The 12,624-nt window shown below is 43.5% G+C and overlaps 1 protein-coding gene across 5 annotated transcripts in view; it reads right to left on the bottom strand.

The window, feature by feature from the left end:
- Positions 1 to 12,624, bottom strand: part of NAALADL2 (N-acetylated alpha-linked acidic dipeptidase like 2) — a 1,383,985-nt gene that overhangs the window by 52,270 nt on the left and 1,319,091 nt on the right. For all 5 annotated transcript variants that reach the window (XM_077487950.1, XM_077487951.1, XM_077487952.1 and 2 more), the window contains one exon: positions 711 to 906. In XM_077487950.1, the coding sequence (XP_077344076.1) occupies positions 711 to 906 (196 nt within the window). The remainder of the gene's footprint in view (positions 1 to 710; positions 907 to 12,624) is intronic.

The following is a 12,624-nucleotide window of genomic DNA, read 5'->3' on the forward strand; positions in this document are numbered from 1 at the left end:
ATCTAAGTAATACGACAACCATCAATTAAGAGTCCACCTACCTACCTGCACTATTACAATGCAAAATAGATGATCTTTTAAACATGGTGTTCTATAAAAATGCATCTGATAATATTATAATGCATATGCTTTCAAATATAGCAAATAAGACTTTGCCACTGAGAAATGCTCACAAGCCAATAATTTATGTGCTGAGTTTCTAAGGTACAGCATATTGTAGGGGTCTGCACTGCTTGCACACAGAGATTTGGTGGCCCTATGATAGTACAAAAACCTTGAAAACTTCTGTTGAAAGCTTGGTGTTCCAAGGCCAACATTACCAGATGTGGCTGACTAGCTCAACATATATCAAACATATATCAGATAAGAATTCCTGAGGCAGGAAAAAATAAATATATATTGAGAAAATTAGAATAATTGCAGTTTGAAAACATAATTGCTGGTTTGGTAAAACTGAAGTTAATGACTACAATTTTGAATATAAATATGTTTATAATCCTCATCATCCCCAAAGTTTTCCATAAATTATTGTAATTTTCTGGCCTAATGTGTACATTAATATTGTATTGGCACATATCGATTATCTCCTGTATCATTATTTGTTTGCTGACCTATTTTTTTATTCCATATTAAAACTCAGTAAATCTAATAATCGTTGTCGCTCATTATGTTTTTCATCTCATTGACAGAAACATTCACATTACATTTACCTGAAGAATCCTGGTGGTGAGGAACTAATGAGGAAGTTTTTTTCTATATTCTGAAGAATATCATTCAACATTCTTACTCTGACTGGATCTCTCTCCTTTGGATCATTAGCTGGACGCATCTCATTAGACTGGAATAGCTGTGTAATTTCTCTTAAAATTTTGGATAGATCTTTCAATCCAGTAGATAAAGTGTCACCTAGTAAGAAGAAATATAGCATAAATGTCATAAAAATCAATACATGTCAAATTGCTGTAATCTAAAAAACACAATTAGAGATCCACTGGAGAACATAATACAATATACATTCAACATAGATAAAATGCAGTCCTTTTTTTGTGTATTTATATTTTTAACAAATAACATTCTTCTGCCTAGTGTAGATTGATTTATTCATATTTTAAAAGAGAAAGGAGAAGTTGTTGCTCTGAAATATGAGAAAGGAGCATTTTTATGAGTTTTGAATTACATGGAGCAGCACATCCAGTGATAAAATTGTTGAATTTACACCAATAACAAAACGGTAACATTGTAAAAGGATAACACCTATAAATTATCTTAACATTCTGCTTCATATTAAACAACTTTATTTATGAGAGTAAATGCCTTTAGTTTTAATAAGACAGGAAGTAGAATCTGCATAAAGGCAATAAATAAATAGCTTGTCTCTCCAAACAATGAAGTTGAGTTTCAAAAATAAAGTACAGTTAATAGCCATCTTGACAGACACTAAATCTGTGCATAAGTGTGTCCAACTAATTTTCAATTTAATAGGAAAGACCTTGGAGCTTCAGTGATGGGATCTACAGATACCTGATATTTCCTGTACTTTTTTATACATAACTGGAAAGTTACATTTACTTTTGTCAGTGATGTGAAATCTCAAACCGAAAGTTAGTGGCAATTTTGCATTTAAGCCTGTTGAACCTAAGTTATTAAAATAATGTCTGCAATTAGCAAGCAACCTATTGTCAGTTTCCAAGCACAGGGAATATATATAATAAAGAATATCATATTGCAATAATTTTTTTATTTCCCTAGGATTATGGCAATTTCATTTTATAAAGCTGGGTGTAGCACAGTACATAACAAATTCAGACATGTATTGGCATAAAGGGCATTATTAAATGCTAAGTCTATTTATTTATAGTATTTTATTTATTTTAGTGAGTCAGCCTGGGGCAGGGCTAATAGGGAGTTAATTCGGGAAGACATCTACTTCCTCTTCAACGTTCTCTATTAAGGACAGCTGAGCTCACAGATGGTGTGAGAGTATTGGAGTCAAAGCAGAAGGGCTCTAGAGCTGCTAGGAGGACTGTGTGACAGTCAGAAATGATGAGAGGCTACCTGAATAGCCTGTGCAAAACTTTATATGTTGGGGGAGTGACCTGCAGCCACAAAATATGCCTCCCTGAGAGCTTAACGCATGCATGCTGAAGCAGACAGCTAATGCACTGAGGACCATGCAGCACCAGGGTACCCCTAGTCTGCAACCTAATACATCCAATTACCATATCCAGGAAGAGAAAGGAGCACAGGAGACTGGAAAAAAACTGATGAACGTCTTCCCACCATCAATCAGCCACTCCAGTCAGGATGGCATTGATAGATCTCAGAATGTGTGTTACACAACCATAAAAAGTAAATGTTTTAATTTATCTCTGTGTTCTTATTTGCACTTTAAGTTATTTTGTTTATACATGCCAAATATTCACCTTTATACATTGGTTTGGGATTTATATGTCTGTTTTTTGTGAACAGCTTACCCACACCATTGCAGACTTTACCCCTTTACTTTATTTAATTTAAGATCACCATTAATTTAAGATTTACTGCAAAAGCAAGTTGCAAGTATGCAACAAAATGGGTTTGGTAAATGGAACTCTGTTTTCAGTTCCTGAATTGTTTTAAATTGACCATGGTTAAAAAGCTGGTGAATATATATTTAATACTAAATGACATCCAATGTCCTATGTCAGGAAGAGTATACAATTTCTGGAGGCATGGTTTGCTGTTGGCTGGGTTCACACCAGTGCAAATTGGATGCGGATTTCCTCATATCCAGTTTGCATGTCAGAGATTGTGATCGACTCTCTATGGAGCCAGTTCACACATCTACAAAGTGGCTCCTGTGAGAATTGCACAAGAGTCCTGTGCATTTTATGATCCATTTCAGGTCCGAATTCAGACAAAAATGTGGGCTGAAATGTTGATTAGAGATGCACTGGACCCCCTGCTGTGAGCTACTCCGTTCCTTAGTGTGAACCTGTCATATACCTGGGTATCATTGAAGCAGGATGTTTCTGGTTCCACAGCTGTAGCCATACCTGTTGTGCCACAGGGGAGCTCTGGGGTTGTTGCAATGTTCTCCCAGCCTGATGCATTGCCTTGTTCTCACTAGCCCCACTTGCTGCCAGCTACAGACAATGTACAATCAAGCAGCCCATAAATAGCAGCACTTCCTGTTACTCTGTGCCGTTTATGTGGACTAGTTCCTTGGGCATATTGAAAGTTTTGTGACTCGGATTACTGTGTATGAACTTCTGCCTGAATTCTTGACCACTCTCTAGCCTGCTGATTTTGTACTTCACCGCCAGCTCATGTTTGACCACCGACTGCCTGACCACTCTCTGGATTTCGATTGTGCACCACTTTGCCTGATCTGTTGCTGACCTGACTTGCCTGAGTACGTTTTTGCCTGAATCCTCAGCACACTACCTACCACAGGCAGGGCCGCTGATAGGGCAGTACAGTCAGCCCTGTTGTACTGGGCCCGCCCCCATCAGCTCCACAGGGGGGCCGGTCAGCTTTACAGTTAATTTCTGCAAATTAAAAACTAGAGCTTTCTAAACTAAGTTCTCCCCCACTAATACTTGCTTAGAGAAAGAGGGGGGTTGTAATTACATTTTGCTGGGCCCCATCTGTTCTACAGAGGGGCCCAGAGGGTGAGCACAGCGCTTGGACTATTTTTCCTTTTTCGGGCGCATGTACATAAAGCTTCACTGCATATTGCTCTGCTAGTTAAATAGATCCGGCTGCCACTGCCTTCCCTGGCGGAGTGATAATACAAGGCTCCACTTAGCTCCACCTCCCATGCCGACTGCCGAGACTGAGGTGAGGCGACAGGCAGCTCAGTGGATGAGAGGGAGCAAGAACCTGGAGGACAGCATGGCTGGACCTGCACTGCAGAGTGAGTGGACAACAGCAGATAGAATCCTCACTGTCTCGCGTAGGTAGGCTTACACACTGTCACACAGCATAGCAGGTCATGATTATCAGCATTATGATACTCATGCAGGCAGCACAGTCAGCATGTGCTCTGTCATGAATCTGTCAGTGTGTCATATTGCTGTTTGGTGCTTACTTTGTTATTGCTGTATGCTATTGCAGGGTTAAAGTTTGTAACACACAGTTAACAAAGTCAGCACCCAAAAGCCATGTGACACTGACAGATCCATGACAGAGCACATGCTGACTGTGCTACCTCTGCAATTTCCATAATTCTGATAATCATAAAATGCTGTGAGATGCTACTTTACACTTTCCTTGGGGGGGCAGTAAACATGTGCCTCCCAATCACCCCCCTTTAACCACTTTCTGTCCAGCAATGTACTGGTACATTGCTGGATTGGAAGGGTGATGTCTTGGTCATGGCTGCAGCAGCAATGATCAGGATATTATTTTTTAGCCCCAAAAAGTCTACACAAAGTAAAAGTAATCTTAGTGGCTAAGAAGCCCCTGGATTACTTTTGCACGCAGTGGAAGGGGGTTTCACCACTGTTGCTCTCCCGTTCAATCAGGGGTTCCATTAAGGATGTGGGCAGCAACATCCAGTTCCCGGGATAAAGTGAGAGGAGCTGATGATGTGCTTCCTACTTACATGGTCTCATATAAGCAAGCCATTACTGGCTTAAACAAACATCTGATCAAATCGATCTTTGTTTGATCAACTGCTTTGGAGGCCAGAGGAGAGACCTCTCCAGAAGGATGACCTGTCACTGCCCTATGCTATCAGAAGGGAGGTTGTTCATAAAAGAGATACAAAAGGAAATTAAAGATACAGTGTACATTTTTTTTGTAATAAAATAAAATTGAAAACATTATTAAACTGCCTCTGTCCCCCTGTATTCATGCACAATAATGAACACGTGTGCATATGTAAACGGTGACAAATCTGCAGAGGTTGGGTCAGGTGAGGAGCCTAGGATGGGGTCGAGGGCGGGGTTAAAGGGGGCCCAGTCGGGTAGGCTGTACGGGGCCCCATGATTTCTAACAGCGGCCCTGACCACAGGTACCATACAGAACCCAGCCTAAAATTTTATTTAGATGCATGATCAATTGTGAGTCAGTAAATATATCCCACCACATTAACATTTTTGAATGACAGCTTCAGCTGTGGGCTGTGGTTCATTTCTATCAGTAAATCAGTGCTCTGTAGGAATGCATAATAGCTACCTCAGTAGCCTTTGCAACATTGTTTAAGTTTGGAAACCACCACCAGTGTATATGGGTCAGCTGGCCAGAAAATAAATATAGTTGTAGATTGGTTCTCCATTGTGGGAACTTCACAGGTTGGGCTATACACCTTTCCTTCCCCTTCCCAGCACATTCACATATAATTCTCACACTAACTTCCCATACCCAATCACATTAGGTTCCCCCAAAGCTCTCACTCCCCATTCTGTTTTCCCCCCTTTTTTTTCTTTTGTTATGGTGGTCTCTGTTCTTTGTTAGTTTGATAGTTTTATCACGGTTTTCCTTTTTGCCCCTTTGTCACTTCACCACAATTATTTCTAACACATATATCTCATACACAACACATATACAGATCCATATGTAGTCTGTTTCTCATAGATCTTTCACATAGATATCTTCATTCATTCCACAGACCCTGCACCCTCTACCCGCCCTGGGAGTGCCCATTTTGGTGGTTACCTGTTCTGCAGGCTGCCCCGGTGCTTGGCGGCCATGCCCTGCGGCTCTTTCTGTGGACCCTGATGCCGTTTTACTGGCCCGCTGATGCAGACGTGAGTTGGACACCTAGCCTTCAAATTAATTATAATTATTAAATTATTTTGCTTATTTTTACCTAATTTATATATTACATTTTTTTCTTTTCATACATTTTGTAGAATTATGCCATGATGTATGCTCCTGATGAGCGGTTGGAATACCGCGAAACGCGTAGAGATTTTAGCCATCATCATCTACCCCAATCATGGAAAATCAAGATTCATATGATCTTTTTTGATTCATTAATTATTATTCAGGCATTTTTAACTGATTTATTATTCAGTTACCATGGTTATCTTGGCCATTTTGGGTTCAACCACAGCAAAATAATGTACATACATGCATACTGTTTTTTGTGTTTTATGAGAATGCTTCTTGGATTGTAAATTATTGTGAAATATTAGTCCATGACTCATTGTATGGAGGCTGTATGCCCAGAGCATTTTAGAGGTTGATGCCCAAAATGTTTGTATGACTTATCATGGACTATACAAAATAAATATTCATTGCAGTCACTTGACTTATTCTCTTAGGCCGCGTACACACGGGCGGACTGTTCGCCCAACCTTGTCCGCTGAACAGTGTTTGGGCGGACAGTCCGCTCGTGTGTGGGCTTTCAGCGGACAGTTTCAGCGGACAGTTGGACGGACAAAGTCTTTCGGAAATTCAGAAAAACTGTCCGCTGAAACTGTGTTTGAGCGAACAGTCCGCCCGTGTGTGGGCCTGTCCGCTGTACTTTCGAAATGAGCGGACTGTTCCCGCTCGGAAAGTCCGCCCATTTCGAGCGCGTGTACAGGTAGGCGGGGCCCGCGAGGGAGACGTCGCGGGCTCCGCCGCCTGGAATGGGCTTAAAGGGGAACCCCAACGCCGAAAAAAATCGGCGTGGGGGTTCCCCCCAAGTCCACACCAGACCCTTGTCCGAGCACGCTACCCGGCCGGCCAGGAAAGGGGGGCGAGCGAGCGCGCCCCCCCTCCTGAGCCGTACCAGGCCGCGTGCCCTCAACATGGGGGGTGCCTTGGGGAAGGGGGGGCCGCGCGCCCCCCCCCCACCCCAAAGCACCTTGTCCCCATGTTGATGAGGACAAGGGCCTCTTCCCGACAACCCTGGCCGTTGGTTGTCGGGGTCTGCGGGCGGGGGGCTTATCGGAATCCGGGAGCCCCCTTTAAGAAGGGGGCCCCCGGATACCGGCCCCCCACCCTATGTGAATGAGTATGGGGTACAATGTACCCCTACCCATTCACCTGTGAAATAAAGTACAAAAAAAAACACAACACATGGAAAAAGTATTTTATTGCACAGCTCCGGGGGTCTTCCGTCTTCGGGGGTCTTCTCGCCGGACTCCTCCGCTATGTGTGTGTAGCTCTTTTGCTAGCGGAGGAGTCCGGCTTTCTTCCTCCCCGCCGCCGGCCTCTTCTCCCGACTTCGGGGGTCTTGTCCCCCTCTTCGGTTCTTCTGCCGGGCCACCGCGCCTTCTTGTAGCTCTTTTACAGGCGGTGGCCCGGTCTTCTGTCGCCGCTGTCGTCGCCGCCGCCTTCCGTTCTTGTTCTTCTTCTTGTTCTTCTCCTGGAGATGTTGACTCGACGATCTCTCCGGCCGGAATGCCAGAGCCGCGCTGTGCGGTCACTTATATAGTGACAATGGGGCGGTGTCACATGGTATATGTCACATGGGTTGGTCACATGGTGACCCCGCCCCCTTACGATGTCATAGTCCCCATGTGACATCAACCCATGTGACCAACCCATGTGACATATACCATGTGACACCGCCCCATTGTCACTATATAAGTGGCAGCGGAGCGTGTCCCTGGCATTCCGGCCGGAGAGCTCGTCGAGTCAACATCTCCAGGAGAAGAAGAAGAACAAGAACGGAAGGCGGCGGCAGCGGCGACGACGACAGCGGCGACAGAAGACCGGGCCACCGCCTGTAAAAGAGCTACAAGAAGGCGCGGTGGCCCGGCAGAAGAACCGAAGGCGGCGACAGAAGAACGGAAGACGGCGACAGAAGACCGGGCCACCGGACCAGGCGCGGTGGCCCAGCAGAAGAACCGAAGAGGGGGACAAGACCCCCGAAGTCGGGAGAAGAGGCCGGCGGCGGGGAGGAAGAAAGCCGGACTCCTCCGCTAGCAAAAGAGCTACACACACATAGCGGAGGAGTCCGGCGAGAAGACCCCCGAAGACGGAAGACCCCCGGAGCTGTGCAATAAAATACTTTTTCCATGTGTTGTGTTTTTTTTTTGTACTTTATTTCACAGGTGAATGGGTAGGGGTACATTGTACCCCATACTCATTCACATAGGGTGGGGGGCCGGTATCCGGGGGCCCCCTTCTTAAAGGGGGCTCCCGGATTCCGATAAGCCCCCCGCCCGCAGACCCCAACAACCAACGGCCAGGGTTGTCGGGAAGAGGCCCTTGTCCTCATCAACATGGGGACAAGGTGCTTTGGGGTGGGGGGGGGGCGCGCGGCCCCCCCTTCCCCAAGGCACCCCCCATATTGAGGGCACGCGGCCTGGTACGGCTCAGGAGGGGGGGCGCGCTCGCTCGCCCCCCTTTCCTGGCCGGCCGGGTAGCGTGCTCGGACAAGGGTCTGGTGTGGACTTGGGGGGAACCCCCACGCCGATTTTTTTCGGCGTTGGGGTTCCCCTTTAAGCCCATTCCAGGCGGCGGAGCCCGCGACGTCTCCTTCGCGGGCCCCGCCTACCTGTACACGCGCTCGAAATGGGCGGATTTGCCTCCTCCTTACGTGGGCGAGTCCGTTCATTTCAAAAGTTGAGCGAACTGTTTGCCCAACCTTGTTCGTCAAACAGTCCGCTCGTGTGTGGGCAAGTCCGCTCATGCAAATTTTGAGCGGACTGTTTGCCAAAACTGTTTGACGAACAAGGTTGGGCAAACAGTCCGCGCGTGTGTACGCGGCCTTACTGATGTTTGCTTCATTTAAAGTCCCAATTCTGTTCTCTCCTCTCATATAACATTGATAGGGATGGAGGCAGGCATTCCTTTAGTGCCAGCCTCATTCAAAGTCCCAAAAATCCTCCTTCTATTTTATTATAATATTTTCTATGTTGAACTAATCATGTATTACTATGAAATGTCTAGCTCTTTCAATTAAGATCCATTAGTATGATATCAATTTATTTTTATTATTTATTACTCTGTATGTATGACTTTTTCAAATAATAAACAATGTGGACATCAATTTAGTGATAGTTACATAATTACATGGTTAGTAAGGTTGAATAAAGACACCAGTCCATCCAGTTCAACCTGAGTGAGTGTCTACAATTTTCCCTATCCCTGTACATCACACACTCACATTGGTCCCTACCCTCAAGCAGCCCATAATCCAATGTCCCCATTCATATACTAGGGCCAAATTTGGTCAGAAGCCAATTAACCTACCTGCATGTCTTTGGAGTGTGGGAGGAAACCAGAGTACCTGGGTGAAACCCACACCGCCACAGGGAGAACATGCAAACTCCAGGCAGGTAGTGTTGTGGTTGGGATTTGAACCAGCGACCCTTTTTACTGCTAGGTGAGAGTGCTAACCACTACACCACTAAAGTCCCACTCTTTATTTATTTTTTCCATTCAATGTATTGGGGATGGAGGTGTACGTATATATTTTATATTGCCTCATATAAAGTCCCAATTTTAGCTTTAGGTCTAGTTATTTCTTTCTATTCAACCAGGGATGGAAGCACATCAATAAATTATCATATTTATCCATATTATAATCTGTGACCTATTTTTGCCATTATGTTTTTTCCTTTTATTAAGGGACCAGTTCTGGCAGCTGGAACTGGGCTTTGCCTTGTTATCCCCAGAAGCTGCGACCCGCACCGTGGCCCCCCTCCACCTGTGTGGGGGGCGGGGCAGGTATTCGCTGTGGGTCGACACCATGCCCACACGCTGAGCGGTTGACATTACTCCTGACGCCGCGCTGCTGGCGTGTTTATTTACTTGCGTATCCTATGTGGAAGGTTTGGGTGCCAAACACCGAGCACCAATTGGTCACCCTTGATACACAGCCGCTATTTAAACCACACATGTTTTCTGCCAACACTCTAGCTGGCTTCACTCGAAAGACACAGTTGCACGCTTTTCTAACATTATATTTTACATATCTTTGCAGGTATTTTTGTTATCTTATACAGAGTTTCACATTCAATAACTGTTTAACTCTATCCTTTATTTACTTTACCTTATTTCAACACTCTCCCTTTTTCTTCATTCACTTGGTATGATCTTTTTAGTACATTTAAATTTTTGGGAGTTATTTAGCTGTGGAATTAGTTTACAAATATTTTTTATTTATTGATCTCCACAGATACTCTTGGGAATCAGCTACAATGTGAACTATGCATATCACCATTTATATACACCATAGTTGCAAATTCGATACTCTTCTTCTATGCCTACTACTGGTTATTGGTGTCTTTGCCGTGCCTCAAGGTTTCCCATCTCAGCTTCCGGGGATAACGTTATCTATAATGCCTTTTACCTCTGATACCATCAACAGATGTACCCATATACTACAGCTAGGTGAGAATGATTGGGACCGTTTGTGTTCCCCTCTCACCTTTTTATGTTTGTACATTTTTTTATTACTATATTAATTTGGCAATTTTATTCTATTATAGATACCCCCAAATTCTGCATCTGTTCCTGATGAGTGGTATTTTAACCACGAAAAGCGTAGAGCTTTCCTATGATGCGTTGTCACAGTATTAATGTTTAATACGTGTATTATATTATATTTATTTTAACTGGTTCCCGACCAGCGCACGCCGATGTACCTTGGCAGAATGGCACGGGCAGGCAAATGGGCGTACCTGTACGTCCCTTTAAATTTGCCGCCCTGCCATCGCGAGCGCGCCACCGGCGGCACGCTCGCATGCTAGTCGGGACCCCCGTGAGTCCGGTCGCGGGTCCCGCGGACTCGATCGCCACGGGCATACCCGCGATCGTCTCACGGGGCGGCTGAACGAGCAAATGCCATTGTAAACAGCATCTCCCCATTCTGCCTAGCAACTAGTGACGCTGATCTCTGCTCCATGTGATTGGAGCAGAGATCAGTGTTCACTAAATGAAAGCCCAGCCCCCAACAGTTAGTAACACACCCCTAGGAACACTTAACCCCTACACTGCCACCCACTGGTTAACCCCTTCACTGCCAGTGTCCTTTATACAGGAATCACTGCATTTATATAGCAGTGATTGCTGTATAAATGACAATGGTCCCAAAAATGTGTCAAAAATGTCCGATGTGTCCGCAATAATGTCGCAGTCACAATAAAAATTACTGATAACTGCCATTACTAGTAAAAAAAATATTAATAAAAATGTCATAAAACTATCACCTATTTTGTAAACGCTATAACTTTTGCGCAAACCAATCAATAATTGCTTATTGCAATTTTTTTACCAAAAATATGTAGAAGAATACGTATCGGCCTAAACTGAGGGAAAAAAATGTATTTTTATATATTTTTGGGTGATATTTATTATAACAAAAAGTAAAAAAAATTAGTTTTTTCAAACACCACCAAAAGAAAGCTCTATTTGTTGAAAAAAAAGGATGTCAATTTTGTTTAGGAGCCATGTCGCATGACCGCGCAATTGTCAGTTAAAGCGACGCAGTGCCGAATCGCAAAAAGTGGTCTGGTCTTTGACCAGCAAAATGGTCCGGGGCTGAAGTGGTTAATGAACCAATCCACCATAGCCTTTTATGCCCATATGTTACTATTACTACAATCTTGGTCTACATACTTAAGGTCTAGTACTATATTGAATTAACTATGTATCATCATGCAGTATTTGGATTTTATTAATTGATCTATATCAGTATGTCATTACATTATTATATTTTCTATGTTGAACTAATCATGTATTACTATGAAATGTCTATCTCTTTCAATTAAGATCCATTAGTATGATATCAATTTATTTTTATTATTTATTACTCTGTGTGTATGACTTTTGCAAATAATTAACAATGTGGACACTGATTGGCTCATTCAATTTAGTGATATGCTTCATATAAAGTCCCACTCTTTATTTTTTTCCATTCAATGTATTGGGGATGGAGCTGTACGTATATATTTCATATTGCCTCATATAAAGTCCCAATTTTAGCTTTAGGTCTAGTTATTTATTTCTAAGTTTACCATGAAGGCAGGCCCACAGGTTGGCACTCAGAGGTTCCATTCAGGCTTGATATATGCACCTGGAGCAGCGGTTCTTTTTTTTTTTTTTTTAGCCTGAAAGATAATTTAGACCAAGTAGGGAAATAAACTTTTTTGTCAAGGAAGGTCAATTATTTTTGATATAGGTTCATAGGAGAGCTTTAACAACAATTCCTAACTACCAACATTTATGTACAAATATAAAGTTAGGATCAACACTTACTGTTGTGTGTGGGTCCAAGGAACAAATATTGAATCTACAGTATTTCAGTTAACTTTAAACATCTAAAACCTCCTAAATCTGTCTATAACTGTAAGAGCCTTAGTTAGGTATGTTGTGGGTAGGGATGAGCTCAGTGTTTGGTCCAAGCATAAGTTTAGGCTGAACACTGATTGTTTAGGACATTCAGCATGGGTGAATGTGACAACCTCCAGAAGTCAATGGTTGCCGGGGAAGCAGCAGCTGCTTGCTCTCACAGCATCACTACCAATTACTGATGTCCCCTGGCCTATTCACTTACATGGCTGGAAATCCTCGTCCACATAAGCAAATGGGCGGTGAATGGAGATGCTCATATTGTTGTCTAAATATGGCCACATGGTCATATTTGGGCAATAATGTCAACACTATGAAAGCCCCTTCATTTATATAGCTGATGACAGTTTGAGAGCTGTAATTTGGCTAGTGTAATGGTCAGGAATAGAGATGGGTTGAACA

Source organism: Lithobates pipiens, unplaced genomic scaffold (assembly GCF_037356315.1).
Source record: "Lithobates pipiens isolate NorthernLeopardFrog02 unplaced genomic scaffold, aLitPip1_a1.2 Scaffold_18, whole genome shotgun sequence".
Taxonomy (NCBI): Eukaryota; Metazoa; Chordata; class Amphibia; order Anura; family Ranidae; genus Lithobates; species Lithobates pipiens.